A 21,435-nucleotide genomic window follows, 5' to 3' on the forward strand; every position below is an offset into this window, starting at 1 on the left:
TACAAGAAGTGATAAGAGAGAGGCACACACCAACCTTCATTGTTAAATTTGGCATCAAAAAGATTGTACGTGGTTGCAATGCGAGAGCTGATTCATATCACACTTTGTGGTCTACCATTCATTTGCCGAAAGTCTCGTTTCAGTAACTTAATTCGGTTACAACAGATTTAAAAGGAGAAAAAACATCATTTATGTTGGTATGACAAAGTACTTTAGTGGTCGAAACGCAGTGTCAAATACTGTCAGGAATATGTCGTGCACGATGCAAACGAAATATACAGTCGATTACGAAATCCGTTGGCATATCCTGACATTACTTCCCCTTATCATTACTAGAGATCAGTTGAACAAGAGCTACATGGAGAAGTGCGGAGTTTTCCCAGTCCGCTTTTCGACCTTAGTATCTGTGCTTAACTATAAGGGTCAGTCAAATGAAAACGACCCAGATGGAAATAAAGTAAGTAAACTGTATATTACTTTGAAAGTAATCGCCGTAAATTTTAACAAATTTACCCCACCATGAGACAAAGTGGTCAATCCCATCGTAGAAAAATGGCTGTACCCAGACGTGCGCCTCTTTGAGGTAAATCGGTGGCCACGAATGTCTTTTCTCAGGGCTTCCACAATATGTAAATCACATGGGGAGAGATCGGACCTGTGAAGAGGGTGTCGACATCACAGCGTAGCTTCTGCTGCATAGTCGAAACAACCTTGGAACATGTATGTACGTCCACATGTTGCCACAGTTGTCTCGACTAGGCGGCAGACGCTTCGCTGGGAAGCCCTTACACATCTTCAACCGATGCCCGATCTCACTCCATGAGATTTCATTGTTTTTGGAGCCCTGATGAAAGCTATGCGTTGACTTGCTTTCTACAAAGACGTGAGAGCATTGGTACAATCACGGTTCCGTAAGCAATCGCAACCATTTTTCCACGAAGGCATTAACCATGTTGTCACACGGTGGGGAAAAGCGGCGATTACTTTTGAAATAGTAAACAGTTTACTTACTTTCTTCCATCTCTATCGATTTCATTTGAGTGCCTCTGATATTTAATCTGAAGCCTGGAATAATGCATTAATGTATTAATTTTCCTTAACTGTGCAGTACGAGATTAATCAGCTCGATATGATGTTAATATACCACCATCATCATCTCCATCCTTTGTTCACTTTAGAGATGACAGTTTCGTTCATTTATTCTTAGTACCGAAAAGGAGGCATCAGCAAATTTACTTATAAAAATATCTACGCCTGCTTCTCGTACCAGTGAGAATGAAAGGAGCTGTTTTACATCATGGGGCAGTACCAAAATGAGTAGTCGGATTAGTCCCATGTTTGGTAGACACCGTCCCAAGGATTAATGCAGTTGACGCTAGTTTGGGAACAGAACGCTACTTTCGCCTAGTAGAGAGACGTATTCTTTTGTTTCCGTGGAGTGGTTACAGACCGCATACCGACCAATCTTAGCATAATGTGATCTTGGAGACCCTCTCTTATTAACTCATTATCAACAGCATTTTACAACTTTGCAGTGTCGAAAACTGAGTGGAGGAAAGTTGATTTGAAGTCTTGATCAAAGTACATAAAAGATACCTTGAAATCAATTTCGTGAATTAGTGACTCTCACCAGGCTACAATATGTGTCATTACATTAAAGCATGTGAAGCAGTTTCGTATCTATTTGGATCTGAAGAAACAACCAATTTGACACGAAGAAGCACAACTGTTGAAATTAATGATATTTTTCGTACACCAATACAATGAAGAAGTGAAAGGACAGGAATTAACTGTTAGACTACATCCACTTGTAAAAAACGGCTTATCTGTGGAACTGCACACGGAACATCAAGAGAGTTAAGTGCATCTGTGGAGGATAAGGTGACTTCTGTATGACAACACATTACTGGAACACGATTGCCAGTATGTGATCTTCAATGTTGGCATCCAGGGCTCAGAAGACATGGAGCAGTGAAGTGATTCCAGAGTGTTCAAACACGATGTGGTGAAAATGCCGAACCATACTTCTGAAAGCGTAGACATAACTGGCTCCATCTGACTACCAGAATTCCACTAACCAAACTTTTTACCTGATGTAGCAGCATCTCAAACGCATTCGCAGTAAGCGTGGTAGGTAACAGCGATAATCTGGCGAATTCGTGACCACTGGAGGCACATCGATAGCACCTGGGACCATCAAATACCACCAGGAGACTCGAACGACCTAAGCACAAACTTAGTGCAGTACCGTCATAAAACGAAAGCCTGATGGCGGCGGAACATTGCGCATTCCAAAACTACAACGTAAAATGTTGCTCGTCCCGATGCGCATCTCAAGAAATCCTCCGGATCCTTCTAAGCCGTTAGATGTGGCATTCCCTCGAAGTCGCTGTAATAGGAGGCTCGTAGATGCTCACGAAGAGAGTTCCCTCCGTACGCTCGGCACACAATCGTGATCGACGCTGCCGCCGAGTTCGCCCGAACGCAGCGCCTTCCGGCACCAGACTGATGCTACTCCGTGGACCCAATCGTCTCCACAGCCGGTAGCGTAACACGTGAGCGCACCGAAGCCTGGCGATTGTCGCAACGTGGGCTCTGGATACACACACAGCTAGTAGTGTCTTCCCTCTCCCCCCTCCCCCCCTCCCACCCACCCTGTTTCCCTCCGCCACTGTTTCCTAAGCACGGCACGTCGGTAATCAACTCGGTAACGTCACCAATTACACGAAAGTGATATTAACTTTTATTGGGAATACCATTAGTCATTCACTCGTGCATTTATTTACAACGCTATTTTTCCCTGATGTACGTCTTACCAGATGATTGTGGAAGTATTTCCTTTCCACCTGACTACAATTACTACTTTCTTATTTATTAATACTTCTGACATCAATATTGCTGGTAATACAATACGTGGAGGCAACGTGTGTGACGAGAACCGTTATAGTGACTGTTGTAAGAGCGACGAGCGACGAGCGACGAGGTGATGAGGTAAGGATGCGCACGTCTCTGGAGAAAGGACCTCATCTCCCCACGCTCTACCCCTGACGCTGACTGCTAGCAGCACACGCACGCACACACACACACACACACACACACACACACACACACGGCACAGCAGCCGCCACCCAGACTCGGCTTGCCTCCCTCCACAGCCACCGTGCCCGTGCCGGGACGTTTTTCAGCAGCTGTCCCCGCGCACCGCCGTCGTCTACGCTGTGGGGGTGGGGTGGGGGGCGGAGCGGAGGATGCCCGCCGCACGGTATAAATACCCGGGGAAGCGCAGGGAACAGCATCAGTCGCCATCCGGTGATCCTACCTACAGTGGTCCTCACAGCACAACGAGCAGCAACAGCCATGAAGACGGTGCGTATGTGCGACGAGTGTTAGGAACGACTCAGCATTCCGTAAAGTACTGCATTCTCCGGTTAAGATTAACTTCGAACAGCGTCGATACATCTTCCATAGTCTTCAACGGCGAGTGTCAATTTGAGTAACATCCTTTTCGGTAATAGGAAGGGTCATTCTGAAACACTAAAACAACTATAAAACAACAGTTTCGTCGTCCTGAAGTGGCTCGCTGCAGAGACGGTCGAAACATCAGTTTTATTGTTGTCTCCGTGTTCGGTACATCGCCGCCTAATACACAAAAGGATTTCATGCAAAATACCCTTCTCTACAGCACCTGTACATCTTTCGAGTTTTCATTACTTACGTCTCCTTATTTTAGTTCCCTTGTAACTCGCCACACATTCAATTTCTTAAAAATCTGCAGGAAACTTCCTGTCAGTTTTTCTTCGTAGCAACAGGAACGTCTCCCACAAATGCTTGTGTCCATTAACCGGTGAACTTTCTGGTAACAAATTGCAAGTACTCTCGCGGAATGGGAATGGCACAGGACTCGCATTCGGGAGGAGAGCTGTTCAAAACTCCGCCCGGTCTTCCACATTTAGCTTTCCTGCAAATTTTTCGCCGCTGAAAGTTTAAACCCTATCTCTTCTTGACATGTTACGTCGATCTAAGATCCTCTTCCAACATATTCTCTCTCGAAAAGTTAACTGAAAAAAAAATACCAGTTATTTCTACTTCAGTAATCGGGAAAATGAGCACTGCTTGATGACGCTTTAGAAAAAGGATATACTATTGGAACGCACTGTGAGTCAGAGGAAAATAAGTGTTCACAATATACTACTTCTGAATCGCTTGTTACGTGAACCGGAAGTATCAGGAAGTCTAAGCTCAAAACAGACAATTCGTGGACTATCATTGTTCTTGGGCGAGCACTGAGAACTGCAATGTTCTCGTCTATCATCAGGATTTGATGGTAAATATGCTGTTGACAGAAGCTGTTCCATGTGTTACCACCTGATTAGTACGAATATTTCATATAATTCATAATGGGCTAACAATGCAGGGCGACTCGATTTCTTCACGGACAGAATTAAGGATACGAAGTTAGAGATTTTCCTAGAGCTACTGAACTGACTGCTCGAATATTTTTCTTAAACTGTTCCAATCGAGATATCTTTTCGCAGTCTTCCTCCGACTACGTGCTCCAACTCCTTATAGGTCGACATTCAATTTTATTCCATTACTGGATTAAGACGTGTCACAAACTTCTTGAAAGAAGCTAATTCGAGAAAATAAATGGTTTCGTGTGTTAAGAGCTTTCCTTTAAAAATCTCAGTCGAGATGCACTAATACCATTGGCTAGAATCACAAGTTCCTAATTTTCAGTATCTAGTAAATTTATAATTTACTTAAACATTATAGCACCTAGCAACGTGGAACGGAACTTTGAAGTAAGAGCGTCCGAAACTTCATCTGACCTTTCGGAATAAAATTTCTCCAAACTGCTCTGGCTCACCGGGGCCTGAAAAGCAACGCGAAGAATCTTAACCGGGCACACTTATGATCAAAAGCAAAACGTGTCTGCAATCCGAATGTTGGTTTAAAGACGTGGCTCGCTCCTCCTGGAAGTGGTATGCCGTTGTCTTCCTCCGACTTTCGAACTCACTTAACCAACAGTTCAGTTACACCGGTTGGTATAGTTTAGCGTGGACTCCGAAACACAGTGTAACGTGATACTGTTCATGCACATAAATCACGACTGAAGGTGAAAGAAGAAACTAGTAAAAAAAAAAAAATTTGACCGAGAGGGGGTTGAACTCTGTACCTTTGATTTTATGGTCTGACAGCGATGTAGCCGCCTACAACACAGTAGCTATAGTTGCACACAACATGTATGTGACGCGATAGAGGGACAAACTGAGGCAGAGATCCATTTACTGTTATATTTTCTGTACTTAGAAGGAATGGGAAGAGCAATTCTGCTTAGAGATTAGCGCCCACTTCAGCAACTGGCTGAGTCGTTAGAAAACTGCAAGGCGTAGAACGAAGGAAAGTGTTCGTTCCTGGCCTCAAACTGTGAACAGTCTATCACTGGTGTTCTCAAATGGTTCAAATGGCTTTAAGCACTATGTGACTTAACATCTGAGGTCATCAGTCCCCTAGACTTAGAACTACTTAAACCTAACCAACCTAAGGACATCACACACAGCCATTCCCGAGGCAGGATTCGAACCTGCAACCGTCGCAGCAGCGCGGTTCCGGACTGAAGCGCCTAGAACCGCGCGGCCACAGCGGCCGGCCTGACATTCTCAGATTCGAGCTATAAGTTCACTTATCAGTAACTTTATATGGCGTGAAGTTGCTCTAGGATGCGTACTGAAACGTCCGCATTGAACATAACAGCGTGGTATGCTTATCTCAATGTGTGCAACGCTGACAAGTAATCTTAACAATTTCTTAGTTTCCACATTAAGAGGTTAATGATGAGAATCAGTGGGATCTCACAATGAGATTGAGAGGCCTGTACGAGCAGATGCCACTGAAGATAAGTATCCGTGCAGATGTCTACACCGCTGAAGAAAAGCTGCGCAAAAGGAGCGGAAGTCGTTAAGAAACAAACAGCCGTCGGGTAGCACGTGCTTGAGCGTGTGGTAGCGGCATACAGGTGACTGCTAATTGCGTGCGAAGTAGCCACGAGTCTTCTTGCGAAAGGCGGAGGGGGCCTCCTGGCGCCTTCCTCTCGCAAGAAGCGGCGGCACATGCGGCGGAGAGGGTGGAAAAGGGCCCTCCCAGATAGCATCTCTCCCGCTTGCGCCTGCTGCTGTTACGTGGGGACTGGGACGCGTCGCAAGATGCTGACTTACAGCACCGTCCGACACTTAACTCCGTCCTTCATCGCTCGACCGCTGCTTCTTCTGTGAGTTCCCCTCTGTTCCATCTGTGCCACTTGTTGTAGGAAAGGTGGGTGGAAGGCTCAGATCGTCGGTAGATGAAAATACGATAGAACGAGATTTTTGACTGCATTGATCTCTTAATATGGAGGACGAAGCATATCATATAGGACTGAGAATCATAGATAGATGTAAAAATACTTGTTTATTTCAATGACAAAGCGGACAATACTGTCCCTGTATGTCCATTTTTTCAGAGATGGTTGCGGAACTCGGCTGTTCGATACTGGATGTCAAATTAAACACCTTTCGGCCGTCAGGGTTCCAAACTTCTTTTCTTTGGCTACCAGTTTCGGCGATTTACTACGCCATCTTCAGGCCCCTGAGCGTCGTGTGGGCCACGAATGGCCGACCGGGACCATCCGACCGCCGTGTCATCTTCAAGGAGGATGCGGATAGGAGGGGCGTGGGGTCAGCACACCGCTCTCCCGGTCGTTATGATGGTCTTATTGACCGAACCCGCTACTATTCGGTCGTGTAGCTCCTCAATTGGCATCAAGAGGCGTTATTGGATACGGATACGGAGGTCACGCAGTCAGCACAACACCCTCCCGGTAGTTTTCGTTACCGGAGCCGTTACTTTTCAGTCAAGAAGCCATGCGTTTGGCCTCACAAGGACTGAGTACACGCCACTTGCCAACAGCGCCCGGTAGATCCAGACGGTCATCCTTCCAAGAGCTAGCCAAGCCCGACACCGCTTAAATCGGTCGATATAACGGAAAACGGTGGTAACATGGCGGTAAGGCCGTTGGCAAAGTCTGCTTAGCATTCAAAATAAATATAATCTAGCACTTTCGTAGCCCATCAAGTCACAACATCAAAGATAGCGATGTTCCATTTTTTACCATATTCCGTGAATAACGTAGATAACAAGGTTCTCCGTCAGTGTGGAAGAGAGCTATTCATCCTTTTAAACGTGAACGTGACGGCTGAAACGTGAAATGTATCGATGATTGAAGTGAATGAGGGAAGGAATGTGACGAATGTTTAGGGCCTTTCACCGTTTCAAGTGCGATGGGCTGCAGAGAGCAAGACCTCGGGCCAACGCGCATAATTCAGGAGGTCCCCTTGGCTGCCGTACAAGCCAGAATGAGCCAAGCGACCGTGAAACCTGGATGGAGAGGGAAAGCTACGCTGTCGTCCTCTTCTGGTGTGATGGCGAGCTACGATGTATTTTGCCTGCTCATGAATTATGTCCAAGTGTGTCAAGACTGTAGGCATACGAGATAAAAGATGAATTTCGCCAGTATATGCACACTGCATACGCTCCTCTAGAGCCTGAACTTGACACACTGAATAAGGGGCAACATCTCTTTTACACAAATTGTCACGGGGAGATTTGTGTTGTTATAGAAGACGTAGTGCTAAGTTTTCACAAGAGAAAAAATAATCAAGTAGAATATTCTGAAATCTTTATCATTAAATTAATGTATCACAAAATACGTCAGAAGTGTATTTTCTCATATGACTCTAGAAAAATTAAAAATGCTGCTTTATTTAAATGGCGGCAGTATTTGCATAGGCGCTATGAAAAGAACGAAACTAGTGAATAGTGAATAGGCTGCGAATTACTAATTACGTACCGTCCGCTATGAATTACTTGTGTACCATTAGGGCGAATGAAACTATCAAGCAAACAATTAAGTGACGTTCTATTGGTTGGTCCAGTTTTAGTAAAAATTGTTTTCAGTGTTACTAATATTTATCTGTAATTTTTATTGCCTGTTCCTTCAGACATTAAAATGACATGAGGACAGTATACAAAAATAAAGTGTATGGTATGCCTATTTACGAACACTCTATTCGTTACTGTTACTGAAGATCCAGGCAGCAAAGCTGTATGAGAGAAATTTTCAGGCTGATTGATGCCTGGAGGAAGGGTGTAGTGGAGCGGGATCGGGTAGTGAAAGGGGGTTGGGGGTTGTGATCTGGATACACTGGTAAGGGGGAACAAAATTTTTGTGAAGTAAGAGCATATTTCCGACAGCAATTTGTGTCTATCCAGAATGAAACTTTCACCTTGCAGCGGAGTGTGCGAAGAGACTGGAACTCGGCATCTCTGCGTCTCGTGGACAAGAGCTGTACCGACTAAGCTACCCAGACAAGAGACAGGACACGTCCTCACAGCTTTGATTCCATCGGTACCTGTATTTTTATTTTCGTGGTTGCTTAGTTTCTCTCGATTATTGATGTACTAAATGTACCTTTTCGTGGCCAAACACGTAAAAAGGGATGAAGGCAGCTATATTGTGGTATAGAGCGTTTGTAGGAATTTCTTTTTTTGTTTTCACGAACAGCGCTGTTGTGAGGCAGTGCATCAAAATTTCATTGCCGATTTCCTTCGTTTAAGCCAACCCCAGTGCTTGAGTATTTCGACATTCAGCACTGGTCGAGTCAGTTCGGCAGATACAAGGAGGTACAAAGCAACCATTTCTAGTAATTTTAAGCAGCCCTTGAAAATATAATAAAGATTGGGTTGTGATATTTGGAAATTTTTTGGACGATTTGGCCCATTTTTATGAGACCAACACAGTGCTCTTCACAAAAATGGAGACTTACACATACCTACGCTTGTCAGTATTGAGCAACTGCTTTTTAGGACTCGCTCTCTGGGAAACGATCCTTACGGAACCTGAATCCTAAACACAGACACACTATTTCGAAGGGGGATGACGCGGCAGATCGGTGAAAGTGGGAAGAGAGGGTCACGATCGTTGGAACTGGAGTATTTCGGGCTACGCTGGAATTGGTCCCGGAAGTAGCAGCGAGAAATCGTAGCAGCATCTTAAGCATCCTGTGGGAGACGTCGTGAATGAAGGCAGGCCTGAAATGCAATGTAAGTCGTAGAGAGACAATGTCACGTGCTACGACCTGAATTCGTTTTACGCTCGAGCGGTTGAGTCCCGCCAATTAGTACGCAAATCACTTGTGCTACTTACGTCTGCTCCTCACCGTTACACGTGCTCCCAAAGAAAGCACTTGGAGCGGGCGTGTCGTCATCAGGAGCACGTGTGTCCTGCAGGCGCATCCAGCAATGTGTGTGTCATCGCGTGGGCTGAGCCCCACCCTGCGGTACACCACGTCGTAAATACGCGTTGCCTTCTGTGTTTACGCAATGAGACTTCCCCTTAACTTCGCACATAGTCACATGTATGAGTTCGCAGCAAACGTTTTCCCCATATCAAAACTAATTCCAACACGCTGGAGTTCAACGAATGATGACAATAATATTCCGAGAGAATGATATCATCTGCAAATTCAGTAATTATATCCTATAATGTAGTTCGTGAATTCAGGTAACAACCTGCTACGTTTCTAATCTCACACAATACTTTCAACAAATTTGTTATTTATTGAAAGACGTAAGAGAGCTGACATTATTCGTGCAGATATCGAAATCACATTTGGTCGTCACTGAAAAGTTCACATTTCAAGCTTATTGCAAAGTGGTTTTCTCCCCGAATAGATAATCCATAATTAAGAACCGTTGTGTTCTGCGTTCTCCGCTCTCTTTAGACATGGAGAGGAGTTACGCATCTTCAGCTCGTCGTGCCTTATGGTGACATCGGAAAGTAATGTTCAGTGTTTGATTGTTACAGGTCGCAGTCCTGATGATGGTCGTCGTTTCGGCGGTGGTCGCTAGGCCACAGGCCCCTAGCGGACAGAACACGTCACCAATCCCGATCATCAGCTACGTCAACGAGGGTGTCAACTTTGACGGTTCCTACAAATGGAGGTACGTATAGTTTTTGATCTTATGTTCTAATCTATGATGGTGGGTTGCAAAAACCGTACACCAGAACCAACAGATTATTAAAAATCAGTATTCTGACTGCTTAATGTTGTCAACCATAACTTCGCCTCCAGCGCAAACCAGCGAGCCTCAGAGTAGCACTTACACCCAAGGTCCCCCAACTATGTTTTGATTTATTATAAACCCAGCCCCGTCCTACAGTTTTATCCCTTTGCTCTTCCCTCTGTTCCAATGACAGATATTCTCAGATCTCTTTTTATATGTCTTCTAGGCTTGTTCCTTCTTTGGGTCCATGTTCTACACAATTTCCTCTACTATCAATTGCTGAGAAGGAAATTAAGAAATTGCAGTAGCAATAGAACATTTAGTGCAATCATTGCATGTAATTTTAATTCTCATACGAATTTTAAAGAACCACGAGATGGTTCAAATGGCTCTGAGCACTATGGGACTTAACATCTGTGGTCATCAGTCCCCTAGAACTTAGAACTGCTTAAACCTAACTAACCTAAGGACATCACACACATCCATGCCCGAGGCACGATTCGAACCTGCGACCGTAGCAGTCGCGCGGTTACTGACTGAGCGCCGAGAACCGCTAGACCATCGCGCCCGGCGAACCACGAGATAATAACCGGTATATGGAAACCATGAACATGAATGTTGTCAAACCGCTCCAGTTCACACTTTTCTCAAAGGCTACATGTGTTTTGGACAAGCCTGTACCTCCATACTTACCCATACATTGATACATAGTTCTAATTGCTACTAACATTTCAATACAAGCGACTGAAATTTGCCTCTCGACGTCAGACTTTAGATATTTTCTTTATTATTTTTTGCGTTAACCACCAGAGCATTCTATGCGATGACTGTGGAAGCTGTATATGTGGAATGTTCTAACGACGGCTTTGCACACCAAGATAAATCAAATAAATTGCAATCTGTAGTATAAATTCTTTTAGACTTTATTTTTATACAGAGTGGTCCGAGAGAATCTGAAGAGCTTGTAAGGTTGTTGCGGAGTAGGTTACACTGAGAAATAATTGTTAGTAAAAAATTCAGTACGATGCTTTTTTTTCGATTTAATTACAGTTAGCTAGTGAAGCCGCTGCGGGCCCAATTTGAAGCGGCCCGTCAGATACAATTAGCGTCAGTTGGCATTATAGCGTAGATAATAGCGATAAAGACTGCTCAGAGTTTGGCTCGGGTTCGATACCAACTCCCGTCCCACATCCAATATTTGTATCGTTTCATTGTTCGGTTTTAGGGAACAAAACGAACAACTTGTTTGGCGGCGCCGTCTCTAGCGAGCAGCTTGAATTAGTGTTTGCAAAGTCCTGATTGGCTAACTGCAATGCTAATTAATCAGATAGTCATTATTACTGTGCAATGTACTTTACAAGCAGAGGCCGTAGATAACTAATGTCTTTGTAACTTCATGCGCGGTTCACAAGACTCGAAACTTGTTGGGATAGCTGGAGTACAATCATGCGCAGACGGCGTTTGTAAAGGATAGAGCGCAGGCGTGACCCAGAGAAAGTCCAGCGGTCAGAGAGCGTTCGCAGAGGTCGCCTTCTGGCAGCGAACAGCTGGTGAGTCAGTCTGCTCCGCGTATTGTACACCCGTCGCACTTTCTCTCGTTTAACGGCTCTACCGCTCGTAAAGACTCCCGCCATGCTGCGTGCTATCTACATTTTTCTCCAACAAGGGAAGCGCCGTTAATTCGCATTTCGGTGCATTGTCAATAAGGCACAGTACGGTACATCTTAGGTTAAACATAAGGTTGCCTGAACCTTGTAGAAACAGCTGCAACCCCCTGAAAAACATATTCTCAAAAGTAAGTGGAAAATTGTCGTATCTTCATTCCATGAACTGATCACTGGATACTCAAAGCACTCCCATCACTTTCATTCATCTGAAGAATGAAGGTTTCATGAATTATTTATGTTTCACGAAACAGGGCCCATCATGAACAATACATTAGAAGTCTTAGGCAGATCAGTTCTCTGCTCAAATACTGCTCTGTCAATCAATTGTACGAGCTGAGGTTGGACTGAATAAGGCTCGGAACCTGCAGGTCCATGCTTACGTACTTCATGAATGCTTTTGTTAAGACAGGTACAGCTGGTTCCATTCGGAAGAAAGCAGCGAGTGATTGACGTATAACGGTTTATCCTAGTCCATATATTTCAAAGACAACTGGATCTATCCACTTTACTTAACTGAATAGTAGCAGATCTAAGCAACTTGAGCACTGTTTTTTAAATGATCATTCCACTTCATCCGTTGTGCACTGCTACGCAGGCAAAGAATATGAAATTATATTAATTGCAAGGTGTCTTTGAGCAGAATCTTGTTATGTTCAGCATTGTCTTGTCATGTATAACATACCAATAAAAGGCAGGTTTAAGAAATTCGTCTCTCACAGTAAGTCGCTAGCAAAGAAATGGTCATCAGATCAGCCGAATTATCTGTCTCCTACAAACAGTTAACATCAGTAACACCCCGTCTTGACTGGAGAAATGCGAGGTGCGAGTTTCAGTACTTAAAAGTCATTATTGGACTAAAACTATACTGTAAGTATTGAACATAAACCTGGTGCCTCATGTCATTAATAAATCTTCCTTAAAGGAAAGCTGCCTAATTGTATAATAACTAGCGATTTAAGGTTCCACAAATCGGGTAGCCAGCGAGACAACTCTCATAATGCTTGGAATTTCTCACTCATACTGCCAGTATGACATCGCCGTAAGGTGGGTTGCCGGCACACCAGGGATGCCACTCTGTTACCTGTCGTACTAACGTTATAATCTCAGCCCAGGCTGCATCAACTACTTACATTTCGGTACACAAATGCACGTCATTTAAGTTATATAATTCACTTCTTTCTTTTGCAGCGTAACTTTTACCGGTTCCCTTACGCCATACTGGAGCTTTGATGATTGGCATTATTTACGTGATTTAATATCTCGCGAACTTATACCACTCGACGTCATTCGGTTATTCAAGCCTGCCCGTGATGTTGCTTCTTCGTGTTTTGTTAAGGTTTCATAAGGAGTATATAGAGACTAGGAAAGCAGTTGCTCATTCAAGGTGTTCGTTCCGTTGAAGAGGAATGAGTGGCAATAACAACAGCAAATCCAACTGAAACATTAACCAACTGGCAGCATTCACTTAGATGTAGAGATTAACCAATTTTTCCAGTACATGTAGTGGTATTAAATAACTTTTTGTCATTGTTAGTACCGTCTCATAGTCCGGGCAACCCTGCGGCCTTGATCTTCATAAGATCAAACGTAAATCATTTTGCAATATTATGCGCGGTAACTGGGAAACAGTTTACACCAAAACGTGTCAATGCATGGTTGCCATGGGAATAGGGAGTCTTGCCGCTTGAGATTCTCAACTTGTCTAAGCACTAACCGTGACGCATCATCCGTAAACCTTGAAATAGTCTTGCTCATCGACGTCCGCGAGTTCTTGCGTCAGGAGCCACTATATCTGTTTCTTCTAGTCAGCTTTGTGTCATAAAGAGATGCGAGCAGTTAATCGTTCTGTAGTTTGCAGTACTGAATGGTTCTCATTTTTAAAACTTCTGTTGGACGAAATTCATTAAAAGAAGACTTTTGATAAAAAACTTTTCCTTAAAAGACTCAGTTGTTTATTCAATAAAATTGGTGTATACTGCCAGATCCATTAGATAGATCAGCCCATTCCATTTCACCAAGAACGCAGAGACAGTTCATGTATTCAGTAGCTATACAGAGTTCGTAGCGAATGATTGTCACAGCATATTACGGATCATATTCCACATTGAACATGTTTTGATGACGACATTGTGAATCTAAACCAATTTTAATTGCCCCCTGTGAAAGCTCTTCTACTCCATTAATTAACGTGAGAGTTTATTTCTCTAACGACATTGTAATACGGATATGATGTCACTCGACATCTTCTTACTTCTTGAGCACAGAAGGTCTCGAACGGACTGTTTTTATTTTGAGTTCATGATTTCGGTTATAACTGATTACCAACTACAGTGCTAGTTTCAACTACCAATCGTCTTTACTTGATAATTATCCCAGCATAAGGTATAATTACTCCGTTTCTCTCGTTTTTTGATTAATAAAGTTTAATATAGTTCTTCGTATTTAGTACAAAGCTTAAGCGAAGGAGTGTTTCGAATTATTTAACGTGTCAATTGGCACATTCACATTACATGTGCAAAGAGTTAGTTTAGCAGGTGGAACAGTTAGTTCTGTCCTATCGGTTTTCCAGCCAACCTTACCATCACGTAGGTGCTTACGCAAAGGTATTTCGCACCACTAATTCTGATCGACGACACTGTCTTTTTATCTGATTTTATGGTATACTACTCCTCATTGGAGCAGTTCTGAGTCTCGTTTAATAAACTGAGAAAGGGTCACGACAGCGAAAACTATGCATTTTAGGAAATCAATGTCGTTAGCAGCTTCGTGTTTCTACGTACATGTATGCATGCAGAGAAGCTATGTTACTGGAATGAGCCATACACGAAACTGGGTCTTGTTGGATTATACCCATAGAACATTATGCAAACGTGGCACTGTAGCTTTACACCACTGGTGTCATTGTGTCTTACCAAATTTCATCTACGATGATGATTCACTACCAGTATTGGATTCCCAGCGTTTATCTGAGTTTATCCATCACTAACTAAGCAATTCTCTTCCTTTGGTTCCTGTGTAGAAACGCCGGTGGTTGCTATGCTAAGAGTAAGAAGAAATCACGCGAACACGGACTCGTGCTGTACCCCTTCCCTACCTCACCGCACGCGAAACCTCAGTACATATCAACGATTGTTTTGTTTTGCTAGCAACTTTACAGCACTGAAGATATTTCAGCATTCGAGGCAGCAGTAAATTGCACTTATGTATTAACCATATGAGACAATGTGTCCATTTTACATTAAACCATACGCTACATCACCGTCGTACCTTACCACATACCATCGCTGTAACGATTCTTCGACTTCTTGCGCTTGTCCTCGTTTATCAGTGACTACTTATCGGTACGCATGCATTTATTTGTTTATAAAAAAAAATGTTTCAAATGGCTCTGCGCACTATGGGACTTAACTTCTGAGGTCATCAGTCATCATCAGTCACCAGGAACTTACAACTACTTAAAACTAACTAACTTAAGGACATCACAAACATCCATGCCCGAGGCAGGATTCGAACCTGCGACCGTAACGGTCGCGGGGTTCCAGACTGTAGCGCCTAGAACCGCTCGGCCACTCCGGCCGGCATTTGTTTATCCTCTGCATTAGATGCCAGTTACAACGGACTATATGGTCTGGCAAGTAAATATCTCACACTTATCTCACGGTCTACAACAAGATCTCTTTTAAATAATGAGTAAAGCAAGCCTCTTATTCACCATTCAGTGCAGCTATTAGTCGACCACTGTATTATTGCTTATCGTGACTTTCTATCGTAATATTTCACGGGGACACGCTGAAACCTTTGATGGCACGTGTATAGCTGTCTAGAAATCGTTTTCCTTAGCCACAACTGTACTTGTTTAATGTAAGGTCACAGCGTGGTTCTGCTAACGGACACGCGGGACCAAGTGAAATGGCGTCGTGGTCTGGTCGTACGGCGGTGGTGGCATTGCTAACAACGAAACACACAAATATTCTCTCTGTCTGTCTCTGACACACACACACACACACACACACACACACACATTTATATATATATATATATATATATATATATATATATATATAGTGGAAAAGGTAGGGTAGTAGCTAATTTTGCGCTATAATTCCTGCTCTTGTCTATATTGTTAATACTCCTGAATAATGTGAGTCGATCCCTTTGCAGCTACGAGACGGGCAATGAGATCCGCGCCCAGGAGGAGGGTTACCTGAAGAACGCCGGCAACCCTGAGACCGAGGGCCAGGCGGCGCAGGGCTCTTACTCTTACACGGCGCCCGACGGCACCCGCATCGAGCTGACGTACACGGCCGACGAGAACGGCTTCGTTCCCCAAGGAGCCCATCTGCCCACGCCGCCACCAATCCCTGAGGCTATCCAGCGCGCCCTCGACTTCATCGCCAGCCAGCCGCCGCAGCCCGAGGACAACCAGCAGTAGGCCGTCCGAGACGCCGAATACACACACGTTCCCCCGACTTCGGACCGAACAGCGCTTGACACGTGAAGCTTCTCCGCGCCGCTCTTTTGCCAGACAGTCCGTCGCCGCCCGAGTATAAATACTTCCTCGCTCATGCGACTGCATCCCACTAACACGAAAGGACACTTCCTTAGGTAGTCTGTAACGCATAGATTTCTTGCATGTACCATATCTAAAGCTGCATTCGTCAGGCAAAGTAGCAGCACGGAGAAACATTGAGACGCTTCTTGCGGCCGCCTGGCGATCTAAAAAAATAAACTCGCAACATCTAAAGAGCAGTTGATTCACCACCCAGCACGTGTTGCTTACGCACTATTAACTCTCTCTTTAAGCCCACAGCCGTAAAAATCTCTTGGACTCAGTGCTGTGCAACAAAACAGCATCATCAAAATTACTGTAGAGTTTTTGGAGCACCCGCGTGTAACAGCTCTTGTCTCCAAGCAAACGTCATCTGTATTGGGAATGACAGACATTTGTGTCACAGTTGGTGTTTTGGTACTGGGAAACATTAAAGAAGCAGCCCTTCCAGTAGGTTGTCCAATAACAAGTTGTTCTGCTGCTTGTTAGATGGCTCCGTGCCATGCCGCAGTACGATTCCAGCATTGACAAAAGCCGCAGCCGTAATGTCCAAGGTCTCGCCCGCACAACTCATCGGCATGCCGGGTAGAGCGCGCCGGCAGCGACGTGTCGCCGGTGTCACTATGGAAATCCTCCACGCGACGCCCGACATTTTCGCACGAAACATATCGCCGCGAACGTCCTGTGGAATTGGCAACCGGACGGGCGTCTCCGTGGCGCAGATTCCGTATTCCGGTGGCGTCGACGTGTCCAAGGCTAGACTCGATACGACGCTGACGTGACCTTTCTCTTTCTGTACGTTTCAGTACAGCTACTGTCACAGGAAAATCGCCTCGCCGACAGGCTGCCGTAGTAGCGTCTCCGTGTCAATAGGACTACTGTGCATATTTGTATACACACCGTACTTAAAGGACCATTTTCAGGTTCCCATACTGCCACGTATCGCTCCACGTTTCTATGTTTTATATGTATTTAATTGTGTATTCATTTTACTGGGTAATCTTACCCTTTCCTTGCTTCGGAAGAAGTGGCGACAACCGAAGCACTCGCCGTCTTCAATGCCATTACTCATGTTTTATATCCTATATGCTACTGTATCATCGATGGTATGCGCAATAAAAAGTTTTAAACAAATTTTTACACTTGTTTTTAATTTATTCCCTCTTGTCTTAGAAGTATTAAGCAACAATATTTGTAAAAATTCACTAGGAAGTTTTTAAAGTTTCTCTAAAGACTTCCCTGAATTCTGATCACTGAGTATTAAGCGGTCATGAGTTCACTGAGTCGCACCCTCTAGCTCTCATAAAATGACATTAATAATACTGTGAATATCACTGACATAATATTACCTGTCGAAGTAATCAGCTGCCTGCTGAAGAATCCATATAATTTTCCTCTACAGCAATACTTGTTTTCGTAATCAACATCTATCTCTAAACGCTGTACCTGACCATATTCTACCGTAGTAATTATTAATAAAAATTACGTCTTCAGTCTTCCCGAACGTTTGTAATAGGATTTATTTAAATCAGTCATTATTTTCTTAAAATGATTCCATTTTCTGGTTCTTTCTTGAGCAGGACGATTATACGGCGATCTGCTGTGGCCGTTGCGCTCATAATATGCAATTACAGCTCACATATAAAACGCTAAACAAACCAGTGCTATTACAAAACCAATCCGATTAATCTCCATACCTCCTTGTTTCACTCAATCACTACAAAATAACTACATTCATCGAACGGATTTTTGCCAGTTTTCGTCTCTAACGATACGGACAATACGAGATCTTAACCTCAGAATCGCTGTACCCCAATTTTTATTCTTTATTTTTTAACTTTGCCTGTAACAAACTCCCAACTTAAAACTTGTTGGATATTTTGCAGGTAACAACGACAGGATTTCGACACAAGTGCCAAATTAAGAATATGTTTTTCCTATTTGTCCTTAAGAGGATTTTCTGGTTAACACCAGATCGTGAACTTCTATACACAGATACAGATCCAGTTATTACTAAATGATTTCACATTATCTATAGAATTTCGTTGGAAATTTTCGTAGATACTTCTTGTAAATATTGAGCAGAAAAATATGCTTTGAACAGAATTTGGCATAAAGCCTCCATCTGGAGAGCGATGATGTAATTTTTATTTCATTGTATTCATTGCACAACTATTTGGACAGAATTAACGGTTTCGACTATGGAATAGCCATCTTCAGACTCTGTAAGAGAAAGTATATTATTTCTAACAACTTCAAAGGATTAAAAGCAAATGACAGAACTTATAACAAAAACATAGTGTGCCTCTCATTCTGCTGCGCTGCAAGAGTTCGTAACAGGTAAAAGTAACACAAGTCAAAACTACCATTCGTGCTTCAGTCAGTTATATATAGGACGCAAATAAATCCTAAAGATTGTTGAAGCATGCATGCATGCTTGCATAACGTGGAAATAAAGACACAAAGTAATTTAAAGTAAGTTAATTTAAAAGTGTGATTCTTTAAAATGTTTTCAGTAGCATATAAGAAAACAAGGTTTTTAAATAATGTTTAATCATATGAATTGATGTTAGACAATTGTTTTCTGTAATCAGTTTTTATTTTTGAGCTTATTAAACTCTGACCAGTTGAAACAGTCAGAAGACGAATACGTTTTTCATGTGGGTGCACATTTTTTTAAAAAATCTAGCTTTCTTATGTGTAACTGAGAATCTTTTAAATAATTGCTCTTTCACATTAACTTCCTTTTGAGTATTATATATTTTTATTTGTACGTTACGCGTGCATCAAGTCTCTCTAGGATCCCTTTGATTCCTGTATATCGCTGGCTGAAGCATGACAACGACAACGTGTTATTTTTACATGTTATGACTTCCTGCAGAGCGGGAGAATGAGAAGTATATTGTGTTTTTCTTATAACTTCTGTCATTTGTTTTTAATCTTTTAAGGTAGTAGCCAGTTATGTACTTTTCATTTGTTTAGTAGAGTCTGAAGATAGCTATCACATAACCTACACTGATCATTCTATTCAAAAAGCTGTTCTATTAAGACAAGTCAATAAAAATATGCTTTTTCTCGCACGTTGTGATTTGTGTTCACGAGAACAGTCGCACATAATTTTATCGAAACGCACACACAGACACACATGCACACACACACACACACACACACACACACACACACACACACACACACACACACACACAAATGGTCTCTGTTTCGAACCACTTGGTCAGTACGATCCACTATAGAGCATCTAAGATAAGATCGCAGTATGAAACTTACTTGACTAAGTTATTTTGTACACTGACACAATAAACGTGCAGTAAGTCATTTGAGACTGGTCATTCGATATTTCCCTCAGGTATTCAAATGCAAAGCATATAATTTTTGAGATATGGCTGTTTGTGTACATCATATTTAGTTCTCCATGTGATTATCAGCGATACTTGCATTTTTCCAGCAATAGAGTCTTCACTCTGCACAGGATCTATGCGCAGCCTTGGGAAATACGTCTGCTTAAGTCAGTACTGACTCATCTCTTGGTGCATAATAACATTGGGTCAAGAACACGACACTGGCAGGTGGCTAGGACAAACAGATACGCGAAGGGGAAATCGCTACGTAACATCTCATTGCAGCGTCAGTTGAGACAAAAGTTAACTCCATACAAACGTTTCACAGTCTACTTTTATGAGAAAAGGACAGACAGTAATAACACACGGCGGCAAAGGAAAAAGTTAATTATCTCCCTTAACCTCTCCGTGCACTCTTATTTTAAAAATGCATTGTGATGCTGGAAATACTTCTTTACTTTCTGGGACCACTGATACATACAAGACATTCGTTTAGACTGTTAATATGAATGTACTATACTTACGTATTAAGAAAGTAAGCTATGTTTATAACCCGCTGTGATTAGATAACGGAGGCACAGACGATGGGTGATATGTCAGTTAAGTGGATTAATGACTCCTCTTGTCACTTTTGTGTTATAGATTAATGGACGCACGATGCGAGCTATTACCGGTAAGTTAGTTTCACAGAAAATAGCTCATCTAGCCTCTAGCGAGATTCGTTCTCCGTGCACTCTGCTTTTGAAGTTCGTATTGTAACAAACACTTACACACTATCATCCTGCAGTGTGCTAATTCATCACTGAGCCATTGCGACGCATACTGATGGAAATAATTAAAACGAAGCAAATGGAGCACATATACGAAAGGAAATTTGTTCCTAAGCACTAGTTAGAAACACACCTCTTTAATGTTGTAGGGAAGAAGACTTCTTTGGCAGCACCAACTTCGAAATCACCTGAATTACGGTGTGTCTTTAAATATATAAATAAATAAATATAATTCAGTCATCAGTACTATGAATGGTGTGATGCGACCTGTTAAGACGCCCTCTCCTGCGCTAATCTGTTCATCTCAGAGCGGTACTTGCACGATACGTGTTCAATTATCCGTTGTATATATTCCAATCTCTGTCTTACCCTACAGTTCATATTCTCAACAGTCCCCTCTAGTACTACGGAAGTTATTCCTCGATTCCTTAATACATGTTCAATGAAAAGTTTGTGATTCTCCTGCAGACTTTGACTTGGTAGAAACGGAAAGGTACCTTGATGAGTTGTAGTCTTTAGAATCTGGTGTCAAGACTGTCTCCACACAGTAGGCCGATTTTTGAGATGAAACTGTGTAGAACCGCTTCGGTGATAATGGTTCTCCCAACGAGTGAAACAAGGCGGTAATCGAGTGATGCACTTCTGAAGTAAATTCAGAAACAGTAGCCTTTTGCGATGGAATAGCAACAGTTCCCTAGAAGCCAAGTGCAGTTAGACGTTGCCTATAAGCAAATTAGAATCACTGTATGCTGTTGTTACCTTTTATTCACAACCATCTCAGTTACATTCATCGCGATCGACGAATTTATAGGACAGAACTAAATAATCTGTAACAGCATACTGCCAAGACAGTAATTTCGGAGTTGCTACACTATCAATATTTATACTCAAACCAGTGTGAAGTGCATGGCAAGAGTGTCATCATGAACACTGATTCGATTTAGAACTCCCGCGTATGTAATATTTTACGTCTCACTTCTGGGGTCAGAGGC

The 21,435-nt window shown here is 42.9% G+C and overlaps 1 protein-coding gene across 1 annotated transcript; it reads left to right on the forward strand.

The window, feature by feature from the left end:
- Positions 1–3,287: 3,287 nt before the first annotated feature.
- On the forward strand, positions 3,288–17,451 carry LOC124544916 (endocuticle structural glycoprotein SgAbd-8-like). The gene is made up of 3 exons (XM_047123655.1): positions 3,288–3,366; positions 9,902–10,038; positions 15,930–17,451. Exons 1-3 carry the CDS (start codon positions 3,358–3,360, stop codon positions 16,198–16,200), a joined length of 417 nt encoding a protein of 138 aa, XP_046979611.1. The 5' UTR covers positions 3,288–3,357; the 3' UTR covers positions 16,201–17,451.
- The last annotated feature ends 3,984 nt before the right edge of the window (positions 17,452–21,435 follow it).

Source organism: Schistocerca americana, chromosome 8 (genome assembly GCF_021461395.2).
Source record: "Schistocerca americana isolate TAMUIC-IGC-003095 chromosome 8, iqSchAmer2.1, whole genome shotgun sequence".
In the NCBI taxonomy this organism is placed as follows: Eukaryota; Metazoa; Arthropoda; class Insecta; order Orthoptera; family Acrididae; genus Schistocerca; species Schistocerca americana.

Bases quoted from the DNA above. Each gene is read 5' to 3' on its own strand.
- LOC124544916 (XM_047123655.1), top strand. The intron at 10,039-15,929 runs GTACGTATAGTT...ATCCCTTTGCAG, and splicing joins GACGGTTCCTACAAATGGAG to CTACGAGACGGGCAATGAGA.